General features: G+C 39.3%; 1 protein-coding gene across 1 annotated transcript in view; it reads right to left on the reverse strand.

Moving 5' to 3' along the window:
• Window positions 1–8,123, reverse strand: part of hsd17b12a (hydroxysteroid (17-beta) dehydrogenase 12a) — a 38,720-nt gene extending 30,597 nt beyond the window's left edge. The window contains exon 1 of the mRNA XM_041794756.1: window positions 7,816–8,123. Within this exon, the coding sequence (XP_041650690.1) occupies window positions 7,816–7,993 (178 nt within the window). The 5' untranslated portion in view covers window positions 7,994–8,123. The remainder of the gene's footprint in view (window positions 1–7,815) is intronic.
• Between the last annotated feature and the right edge of the window lie 4,090 nt (window positions 8,124–12,213).

Here is a 12,213-nt window from a genome sequence, read left to right on the forward strand (position 1 = left end):
AACACTTTACGTGTTAAATATTTTACAGTGAGGCAGAGCTGCGGTTATTCTTGACAATCTGTGGTGAGGTGGATCTCCTCTGGCAAGAGAGTAAACCTCATAGCAAGGTAGTACAAAGTGATAAATAATATGCACTATGTGTCCTTTAGGAGTACTTGAAGTCACAGGTGGGGACTCTAACTCATTCACTCATGGTGCATGTGTGTCAAAAAACAAAATTTTAACCATTAACATGGGCATATGAACCCCAGCAGGGATCACTGTACAGACAATATCTAAACACAGCTAAACACTCTTAATACAAACACATCTACCTTGGATCAGCAGCATTAGTGCCATCTAGGTTGCTAACATTCTCCTCCAATCAACTCTGGAGCTGAGTGTTAAATGTTTTAGGCATGCAAGATATTATCAGCATGATATTGGTATCAAAAGATATTATCTTTATAACTGAAAGGGAGATATGAAAATCACTGCTGATATTTACAGCTAGGGGATGTCCGATGTTTTTTATTGCTGATATAGATTATTGATAGTTTGAGAGACCGGCAACCCATAATTGGAACAAACATGCATTTATTATGACATGCAAAATGTACTTAATGAGACAAAAGTGAAATTGCACAATCAAAAAAATGGTCAATTTAGACCAAGATCTGTCAGCATGACAAACGGCACAAAGAAACGCAGCAGCAGCAGGAGAACAGAAGTCAGTGGCACCCAGGCTAAAGTGTAGATTGGCTGGTACTCATGACACCTGGCTAATTAGATTAGGATAAAAATAATGCCAGAGGGGAAGACACACCTTGCAAAGTATTGCACTTTTTGATTTATTTTATTGATGACCCGGAAAATAAAATGACGAAGCGGATAATTGTTCACATCTGCCTCAATAATCAGCCTGACCGATGTTCAGTCTACCCCCATTTACAACCAATAAACATCAGCCTATACTGGCTCTAAATATCAGCCTTTCAAAAAAGTGTGCTCTTCTACCTGGAGCTTGTTTGTCTTTAACCTTTAAAGTATGATTAAAGGACTGAAGTTTTGGGTCTAGGATTGCTTGATTGCAGTAAAAATAAAAATCTGGGTTATCTTAAACGATATTGGAATCATGATTGTTGAACACATTTACTCACCAATTTTACTACATCTGCATCAAATGCATTAATTGAACCTTAACTTTCAAAATCAAGCAAACAAATGATAAATATAAAATGTGAAAATTGCATTGCAAGAGTGCAAAAAAGAAACATTTACTTCACGTGGAAAAACCCATCAACAAAACATGCACCTGGCATGCAGCCCAATGACCGTTTAATCACATTATCTTGTTTTCATGATTGTTGGAGGCCAAAATTCTGATTGAAATTGAAAATCAATTCAATGTGCAGCACCAAAATATAAATATCAGCATCAGCTGGGACAAAATTTGAAGATATTCACATGCTGAGATTTTCAAAGTCCAAAATTGTGCCTCCCTATAGGTCTAACCATGACTATACATACTGATATTTCTGTCCTAACAGTTAAGTTGAATGAGAAGTACACTCTGAAACATGCAACAATGAATGAACTGCAATTTTAGTTGCTTTAATAAGTTATGTTGAAGATTTAGGTTTAAAATCAAAGATAATCATGGTTTAAATTTAGCATGGAGCATCTTTGTCAGCCTCAGTGAGCCCCAGAAAGCTCAATCTTCCCCGCCCAATCATACGCAGCCCTGTTGCAAATCACTTTTAGCGTGATTGAGAGTCATTGACGAGACTTCTTGTAGTAGTGTGGAGTAGAAAATATGTCAAAAAGCAACACTTAAGCATGAATGAAGCTGCAGCATGACCAGACAATGTTTAGTCTTGTAATGATGAGTATCAAAGTCACATTTTGATTATTTTATTGTGCATTTATAGATTTTATCACTGGCTAATCTGAAGAGGCTGATGGATAAACATGCTGGAGATGTAGGGAGAAAGATGGAGAATTTGTGAAAAATTAAAGCTGAAAAAAAAAAAAGATCACCACGCTCAGAGGAGGATGATGAGACTGTAGACTCAAAGAGAGAAACAGATACACACACTGGCTGGATGGAGAGATGGGTGAGGAGGGAGGGAGGGGGGAGGATTGAGAGGAGGTTGAAATGAGGGAGATGCAGAGGATTTTTTTTCTCTTTCTCCACTCTCCCTCTCCCTCTTCTTTTTTTACCCAGCATCCCTGGCTCGGGCACGTGTCACAGAGCGTGTTCATCACATGAACAGCAGTGTTCTCTCCCTCGCTCTCTCTCCGCCCACACTCGCTCGCTCATACAAATCACTAGGGGGAAGCACATTCACAAGGATGAAGAAGAAGAGGAGACCCTGCCTGGGTAGAAACACACGCACAGAGATGGATTTCATTCACATGTGAGCATGTTCCTCAGCGTGAATGAAGATTAATCCTATTCATAAAAAAAAAAAACCACTAAATTATTCTCCTATAATATTAATTAAAAGCCGTCCTGGAGCTCTGATTGGCCCACAGCGCGTGTTGACAAACTCACACGCCTCAGATGTTTATTTTTGGAGTCGAATCAAACTCAATGAAATTCTTGCGTAAGTGCTGACCCGAGTCTTTGTCACTCCTGTGCTGCTGCTGATGAATGGCTGCATCCCTCTTATATAATAGCACCATTTTCTCAATAAACTCTGATGTCAAAGGAAGGAGGAGGAGGGGGGCTCTTCTAAGGCGCATGTCACATCCCAACTACCACCAGTAGCAGCACAGGCAGCAGAAGCCCCCCCACCCTCACTAAAAAAGCTCCCTTTGGTCTAATTTACTTCCCTGTAATGGAGTTTTACACACACGCAACAGAGCAGACACTGGCTCCCTTATATAATATGGGATGCTGGGGGCTAAGAGTGGAGTGAGCGAATCGGAGAAGACTGCGCTCTAATACATGTTAGGAGTGAAATGTTGCTTCAATGGAAGAAAAAGCAGAAATATTCAACATTGAAGCATCAAAAATGTGCAAAAATACCAAAATGCTGCAGAAAAAACAGCAAAAATACCAGAAAAGGTCCTTGAATATGTGCACAGGAAGTTGCAAATATTCAAGTTTCAATTGCAATTATGATTTTGGCTGCAAAGGAGCATGAAAACAAGAAAGCAATCACTGTGCTGCATGCCATGTTGCACTTGTTACCACCTCTTATTTGCATTTCATACTTTTCCCACTTATTTTATTTATTGCATGTTTTGCAAAGTGTTCAGAATGCAAAGAGTGCTTCAATTTAATAAATGCACATGCAAATTTTGCAAAATCAATGAGCAGATACCTCAATCTCAATCTCTAAGAATAATAAAGATTTTTTGCCATAACTGAGTAGCTCTTAAATCTGACAGCTACAATGCTGCAAAACAAGCCAGAATCCTCCTCTCTTCATGCACTTTTTTGAAAATGTTTGCAAAATAAAAACCTAAAATCAGATAAAATGTGTCGTGTTCCACAGAACTGGGCTCAGAAAAGCAGAGCTGCAGACATGGATATGGCTGGCAGGAGATGGGGAGAGTATTTGTGTGTGGATGCTCAGTGCAGTGGAGAGGCTGGGGAAGCCGCTGTACCTCCGGCTGCAATGCTCATCTTCTGCCACTAGGGGTCTCATGCGCTTAAGGGGAAGACCAGCAGAGGAACTCCAGAGAAATCCCTGCTCTCCCTCTCTGTCTGTCTCCTCTCTGCATGAGTGAGAGCTGCAGAGTGTGAAGAGCAGCTATGGTATGATAAACTCTGAAATTAGGACTGACAGTCTAACATTTTTCACTTTGACCTCAGACAAAAGGAGGGATTAAGCCTTATCTGATCATTTTTAAGTAGTTACCAGGTAGACTTTCAAACCTGTCTGACCTGAATGTGGCATGTGTTGCAACAGCAGATATGAGCATTGCAAAAAGCACATGTCTGAAGGATGACTCTCTTCTCTAGAAAGCATGAGGCTTTTACAACATCGCAAGAACAAAAATGTCATGTATGAAAGAACGTTTTTACAAGTTAAACCACCAGCCAACACCATTTTCTTCTGTTGAAGCATAAAAGTCTATTAAAGTCAGAAACTTTGTGAGTAATAACATTTAGAGGGGAGTTATTTTATCCAAATGGAGACAGAAGATTTAAAACTAAATATTCTAAGAGCTAGAAGAAAATCACATATGTTTAAAGGAAGTTGACATTAGTTTAAAAGATAAGAGATTTCCTGCATATTTCAAGTTAAGTGAATTTTTTCTGCAAGGAGTTTGATTTTAACAGTAAAATAACACATTAGGGCTGTGCAATATATAGTAGAGTTTTAAATGTGTTAATAACTTTCAGACAAGATGGATGGTAAGACATTATCACTGATGCTAATACAGTTTATGATGATTAAAAAGAAGCAATAATGCCAGGCCTAATGCTTGGTAAAAAAGGCTTTTTGCATCCATTTATTTTGTTTGATTTATTTTTAAATCTTAAAAATCAAGCTGTACTGACACCCATTTGATACCATGGAAACAAAAATACAAGTTCTAGACAAGAAATATAGGCAATTTGTAGTCTTAAATCATCAAAAGCAGCAGACAAACTCCTGCATGCTATCTAAATTGGACAAATACATTGGCAACATGTTGGAAAAGTTGGTTGGAAGTTGAGATAACAGAACATCCGTTCATTGCCAGTTAGACCAATCTCTCCAAACGTTGCTGACATATTTGTCCAACTTGTAAAGTGTTGGCAATTTTAAACATATATGAACACCACACTGGCATCTACAACTTCTTGTTGTTGTATCGACATATGGATTTAAAGAGTCAAAAATTGCAAACAATCTCCTGCACATGGTACAAATTGCACAAATACATTGGCAACATTTGAAAGACGACTGAAACTTGAGAAGAGCTAGCAAAACTTTCTCACTAGATACACCCACTATTCCAAATGTTGCCGACATGTTTGTCCAATTATAATATGCAGGAGATTGCAAGTTTTAAATAAAAAAAACACATGCCCAACATTTGATACCATGGACTTCTGTTTCTTCTGTGGTATCAATTTGCCATCTTCGATAACTAAAATTGCAGCTCACTGTATAAATTGCCAAATACATTGGCAATATTTGGAAAAGTTGCAGGAACGGCAAAGAGCAAGGGTTTCCCCCAGTCTTTGCCAGTCCCACCCTTTTTTCCCAAATGTTGCCAACTTATTTGTCCAATTTCTCCTGTCTGCAGGAGTTTGCAATTTTTTATACCTAAACAACAAGCTACCTAATAATGAGTGACTATTAATTTGTTGTTTTTAATGATCAAAAATTGCAATAAAAACTTTATCACAGCATCTAAAATGGACAAAATGTGTTGACAACATTTGGAAAGTGCTCACCAGTTCCAACTTTTCCAAATGTTGCCAAATCATTTGTGCAATTTTCACAGTGCTCTCTCTTTTGGTTTGAAATATGACTGAAGATCAGAACATTTCTGTACTATTTGATACTAACATTTTTTTAAATATTGGGGAAAATTATCATTTTTAAATGCATAGTATAAAAAAGGGGGGAAATTGACAAAAGGGAACTGTTGCCAATGTTTTTGTACAACTTAGAGAGTGGGGAAGAGATTTTTCTATAAGTTCTATGATGAATAAAATAGAAAATTTGACCAATACTGAAAAAAACTTGTATCTATTATTTATCTTACATGTTTGAACTGTGCAGCAGCGTGTTTTTAAAAGTGGCTCTATGACATTTAGACCATGTGGGTTTGACTTGGAGCTGGTTTTGGTTTTGTCATCTCTTTACAGGAAAAGTTATATCATGCATTCAAAAAAAAAAAAAAAAAAAAAAAAAAAAGTCTGATTTTTGGTCCATGTTGCCCAGCCCTACTTTGACCCAAATTGCAAAGTTAACTCACTTAACGTTTTTTTTTCTTACTAAACAACAAAATTAAAGGACACAGAGGTGGAGGAGGTTTGGTGAGTTGCAACAGGTTCCTGTGTGTAGAAGTTAAAGGTGGAGACAGCCGGCCAGCTCCACCGACGCATGTGCGAGAAGAAGAAATCACACCATTGCACAAACCTGGTCAGACCTGCACATCTGGTACAACCAGCTGAGGAGGACACCTCGTCCTTAGCACTCATCTACACCCCCTCCTCTCCCTCCTCCTCCTCCTCCTCCTGCTGCTGCTGCTGCCGTGGCTCTAACCGTTTTGATTGAAAATCACCGTCAGACTTGTCAAACTGGTGGCACAGACTAGTTTCAGGGAGTGGCATGCCAAGTTCCCAAGGCAGAGAGTTCAAAAATAAATGTGTCCGCAAGGAAAATTAGGAAACAGCCTCATTAACCCTTTGATATGTGGACTTAACACTGAAACGTTCACTGTTGAGCAAATCCAGAACTTTAAATTTAGGGCTTACATTTAAATCATTAAAAGAGAAACCCTAAGAGAGCGTCATTACTGCGCCAAAATGAACCTAAAGAATCAATTTGGTTCTTACAAGTGCAAAAAGGACACCTAAAACGCAAGCGACTGGGGGCTCTGCAGGTGGAAGGAACAGTGGGGGTGGGGGTATCACAATTTCTATATGACCAATGGATGACGAAGCGATGAACAAGCGCATGAGTCATCGGTGTGCACTGGTATTCCTCCGCATATTCCAACAGAACCGCAAAAATATGTACATTAGTCATTCTTGAAGACTCCTTTTCATTGCGTCATGCGTTTTTGCCTCACTTTTGGCGCAAAAGGGTATCAATTAAGCACCCCATTCATAAAAAAAGACACCATTTGGAGGCAAAGTGCGTCACAGTGCAGATAAATATATGGGTTAATTTTGGAGCAAACACTGAAATAACTCGTTTTCTCTACTTGTTCCATTTAAGAATGAAGATTATCAACCTATCTGATGAAAAGAGGCGCGCTCGGTGGAAAATGCGCAGCAAGAGGCTCCAGACGCAGCAGTCTCCTCAAAAATAGGAGACTAGAGAAGTGGGTCAAGCCATGGCAGGGCGATTCCTGAGAGACTAGGCTCTACTGAATCACAATACGCACAGATTTCAATCTGAACTCGCTCCTCATTGCACAATCATGATTTAAAATAACATTTAAGAGCTTTAAAGGTAAAAAAAGAGGCTATTTTAGATATGTAGGGCAAACAGAACGGGGCAAGGTGATGTGACAAGCAATGATGAGAAAGAAGCGACGACACAAGCCCAAGCATGACACCAGCTGAATACACAAAGTGAGGGCAAAGATTTCCAACTAAAGAGTCAAATGTAGGTAAAAGTGCGTAAATGGGGCAGGTTTTTAAAAGAAAAGATGAGCTCCGAAGGTGATCTAGATGTAGGTCACGTTTTAATTGGGCTCACGGTTTGTCCTACATCATGCGGATGGGCTAATGTGGTTCAGTAGTGCGCTGCCCGAGAGCTCACCCACATAAAACAGCCCTCTGAAAAGTGCGCATAGCCTGCTCAATTTGGCTCCTGGCTCCCCAATGTGGGGCATCCCCGCTCCAAATGTGGGTGAAAGCAGCTGGAAAAGACGCTGCGGTGTTCAAGTCGAGAACAAGACCAACAAAAAACCCAATTAAGCTAATAAGGAGCATTATTATCCTGCCAGTCAATCAGCTGCTTACCTGCGCTTGTTACGCAACACCAAACTCCCCTTTGCCACAAAAACGCAGCAGAAAGCAGCTCCTCTCTGTGCCAAAGTGAAGTTTTTGCCCAATAACCTCATTCTGCTGTGCTTGTCGGCTTCACCAGCCTGCCCTCTTCGTGACCGTCATGTAGGTGGCGTGAAAATTGATGTGACCCAACTCACCTGCCCATTTGCCCAGCTTCGGAGAGAGCAGCTGTCCGTTCCCCAAGACCCAGATCCTGAAGCCAGAGAGCAGCCTGTAGAGCAGCCACAGCGTCAGGGAGGCCACAGTGAACGCACCGACCCAGAAGAGAGGCGTCTCGGCCCCACGGAGCGTCTCTTCCACGTTCATCCAGCTCATGGCAGCGGCTTCTCGGTGACTGTGTGAGAGTGTGTGTGTGGAGACCTCAATTTTAGGCAATGTGCTCTAATTTCCAAGCCACAACGTGAGAGAGAGTCCCTTTATAAGGAGGTTGTAGCATCACACTCACTCCCCCAACTCCCCCAACACTTGTCTAGCCTGATTTAAAGCGCACCGCCCCTCTCTGCGGCGCACTGGCTGCCGCAGCTGTCTCTCGGCTCATCCGCCCCTCCTATTGGTGCATTTGCATGTCAATCAACCCCACAGCTTCCCCCATTCATTTGGTTTTCTGTATGAAGCAGGGAGGGTCAAAGGGAGACCGGGATGAGGAGCGATTGGGCAAACATTACGGCAGCTCCCATCCGGAGGCTGTGATTGGCTCTCGTCGGAGCAGGTTTGTCGGTTTCAGTCAGGATTATGAAACCCTCCAAACCCACGCTCTCGGAAAAAAACTGCCCACACCACTTTATGAATGAAAGGATGCCCTCATTGGTGAAAAATGTGTGCGTCTTCCCGCCCTTTGGAGAGAGCTTGGAGATGGTTTATTGGCTCAAGTGATGCCAGTCTGTGAGGTCAGCCTTGGAGCTGGGCTAGTTTTCAGACACAGATATAGTTTCAACAGGCTACTTAAAGATTGCTTTTGTTGATATGATGATAGAGTTTGGGGGAAAAAAGAGGCAGGCATAATGCTCAGTTAAAAGACTGATTACACTGAGAACCTCTTAAAGTTACAGGGTTACTGACCACAGGATAATCTGCTTAAAAACCTTTGTCTAAATGGGCAATAACCACTATATTTATATGAGCTAATCAGCATTGATATTATTATCAATAATCACATGATATTGATCCATGTTTGATAATAAGGCAAAGAAGTTAGAAGCCCCTAACACCCATGTTACATAACCTATTGATTTAATCTTAAAAACTGCAGGCATGTTGACTGAATTGCACGATTATGTTGACAATATTTTGAAAGCAACTGACAAGGATCCTTTTTGATACCACAGCAATGAAAATAAAAGTTCTAAACATCCAGTACTGGGTGTCATACTGTTTCTCATTATCACAATCATAGGCAAACGTCCGTCAAGTGGTCTACATTGCACAAATAAGTTGGCAACATTTCAAAAAAAGGGTGTACAAATGGTCAACAGTTACACCCAGTTGCATATGTACATAATGCATATTTTGCAAAGCCTGGCAAACAGCCAGCAAGTTGCGAAGGAAACCTTGTTCCAGTGTTGCCAACTTTTTTGTCCAATTTACAGTTCCCTCTTTTTTCTGATAAATTATGTCTAAAAATCATCAACAATCTTTAAAATAAGATTTTATCTTTCAGAAACACTTTTAAAAGAACAGAAAACATTGACAACCTCCATAAGAGAAAATGTTGCCAACGCTTTTGTACAACTAATACAATGTTAAGAAGTTCTAAACATCCAGTACTGGGTGTCAGACTGTTTCTAATTATCACAATCTTAGGCAAACGTCCTTCAAGTGGTCTACATTGCACAAATAAGTTGGCAACATTTCAAAAAAGTAGGTGGAAATGGTCAGCAGTTACATCCAGTTGCATATGTGCATAATGCATATTTTGCAAAGACTGGCAAACAGTCAGCAAGTTGCGAAGGACACCTTGTTCCAGTGTTGCCAACTTTTTTGTGCAATTTACAGTTCCCACTTTTGTCTGATAAAGTATGTATGAAAATCATCAACAATCTTTAAAATAAGATTTTATCATTTAGAAACACTTTTCAAAGAACAGAAAACATTGACAACCTCCATAAGAAGAAATATTGCCAACGCTTTTGTTCAATTAATACTATGTTAAGAAGTTCTAAACATCCAGTACTGGGTGTCATACTGTTTCTAATTATCACAATCTTAGGCAAACTTCCTTCAACTGGTCTACATTGCACAAATAAGTTGGCAACATTTCAAAAAAGTGGGTGGAAATGGTCAACAGTTACACCCAGTTGCATATGTACATAATGCATATTTTGCAAAGACTGGCAGAAAGCCAGCAAGTTGCGACGGACACCTTGTTCCAGTGTTGCCAACTTTTTTTGTGCATTCCCTCTTTTTTTCTGATAAAGTATGTCTGAAAATCATCAGACATACTGTAACTTTAAGAGTTACAGTAACCCTGTAACTCTTAAAGTTACAGGGTTACTGACCACAGGATAATCTGCTTAAAAACCTTTGTCTAAATGGGCAATAACCACTATATTTATACGAGCCAATCAGCATTGATATTATTATCAATAATCACATGATATTGATCCATGTTTGATAATAAGGCAAAGAAGTTAGAAGCCCCTAACACCCATGTTACATAACCTATTGATTTAATCTTAAAAACTGCAGGCATGTTGACTGAATTGCATGATTATGTTGACAATATTTTGAAAGCAACTGACAAGGATCCTTTTTGATACCACAGCAACGAAAATAAAAGTTCTAAACATCCAGTACTGGGTGTCATACTGTTTCTCATTATCACAATCATAGGCAAACGTCCGTCAAGTGGTCTACATTGCACAAATAAGTTGGCAACATTTCCAAAAAAAGGGTGTACAAATGGTCAACAGTTACACCCAGTTGCATATGTACATAATGCATATTTTGCAAAGACTGGCAAACAGTCAGCAAGTTGCGAAGGACACCTTGTTCCAGTGTTGCCAACTTTTTTGTGCAATTTACAGTTCCCACTTTTGTCTGATAAAGTATGTATGAAAATCATCAACAATCTTTAAAATAAGATTTAATCATTTAGAAACACTTTTCAAAGAACAGAAAACATTGACAACCTCCATAAGAAGAAATATTGCCAACGCTTTTGTTCAATTAATACTATGTTAAGAAGTTCTAAACATCCAGTACTGGGTGTCATACTGTTTCTAATTATCACAATCTTAGGCAAACTTCCTTCAACTGGTCTACATTGCACAAATAAGTTGGCAATATTTCAAAAAAGTGGGTGGAAATGGTCAACAGTTACACCCAGTTGCATATGTACATAATGCATATTTTGCAAAGACTGGCAGAAAGCCAGCAAGTTGCGACGGACACCTTGTTCCAGTGTTGCCAACTTTTTTGGTGCATTCCCTCTTTTTTTCTGATAAAGTATGTCTGAAAATCATCAATAATCCTTAAAACAAGATTTTATCATTTAGAAACACTTTTAAAGGAACAGAAAACGTTGACAACCTCCATAAGAGAAAATGTTGCCAACACTTTAGTACAATTGATACTATGTTAAGAAGTTCTAAACATCCAGTACTGGGTGTCATACTGTTTCTAATTATCACAATCATAGGCAAATGTCCTTCAACTGGTCTACATTGCACAAATAAGTTGGCAATATTTCAAAAAAGTGGGTGGAAATGGTCAACACTTACACCCAGTTGCATACGTGCATAATGCATATTTTGCAAAGACTGGCAAAAAGCCAGCAAGTTGCGAAGGACACCTTGTTCCAGTGTTGCCAACTTTTTTGGTGCATTCCCTCTTTTTTTCTGATAAAGTATGTCTGAAAATCATCAACAATCTTTAAAATAAGATTTTATCATTTAGAAACACTTTTCAAAGAACAGAAAACATTGACAACCTCCATTAGAAGAAATATTGCCAACGCTTTTGTTCAATTAATACTATGTTAAGAAGTTCTAAACATCCAGTACTGGGTGTCAGACTGTTTCTAATTATCACAGTCATAAGGAAATGTCCTTCAATCGGTCTACATTGCACAAATAAGTTGGCAACATTTCAAAAAAGTGGGTGGAAATGGTCAACACTTACACCCAGGTGCATACGTACATAATGCATATTTTGCAAAGACCGACAAACAGCCAGCAAGTTGCGAAGGAAACCTTTTCCCAATGTTGCCAACTTTTTTGTGCAATTTAAAGTTCCCTCTTTTTTTCTGATAAAGTATGTCTGAAAATCATTATAATCCTTAAAATAAGATTTTATCATTTAGAAACACTTTTAAAAGAACAGAAAACATTGACAACCTCCATAAGAGGAAATGTTGCCAATGCTTTTGTACAATTAATACTATGTTAAGAAAGTTGGCCACAATTTCTGAAACTACGAACTGAAAAACTGCCCAATATTGGGTTTCTAGGACTGCTACTCCTGTCACTATTGTATCAAGGAACACTCCTTGCCAGTTCCACCTGCTTCTTATGTTGCCAACATATTTGTGCAATTTA

The sequence above is a fragment of the Cheilinus undulatus genome, linkage group 9 (genome assembly GCF_018320785.1).
Source record: "Cheilinus undulatus linkage group 9, ASM1832078v1, whole genome shotgun sequence".
NCBI classification, from domain to species: Eukaryota; Metazoa; Chordata; class Actinopteri; order Labriformes; family Labridae; genus Cheilinus; species Cheilinus undulatus.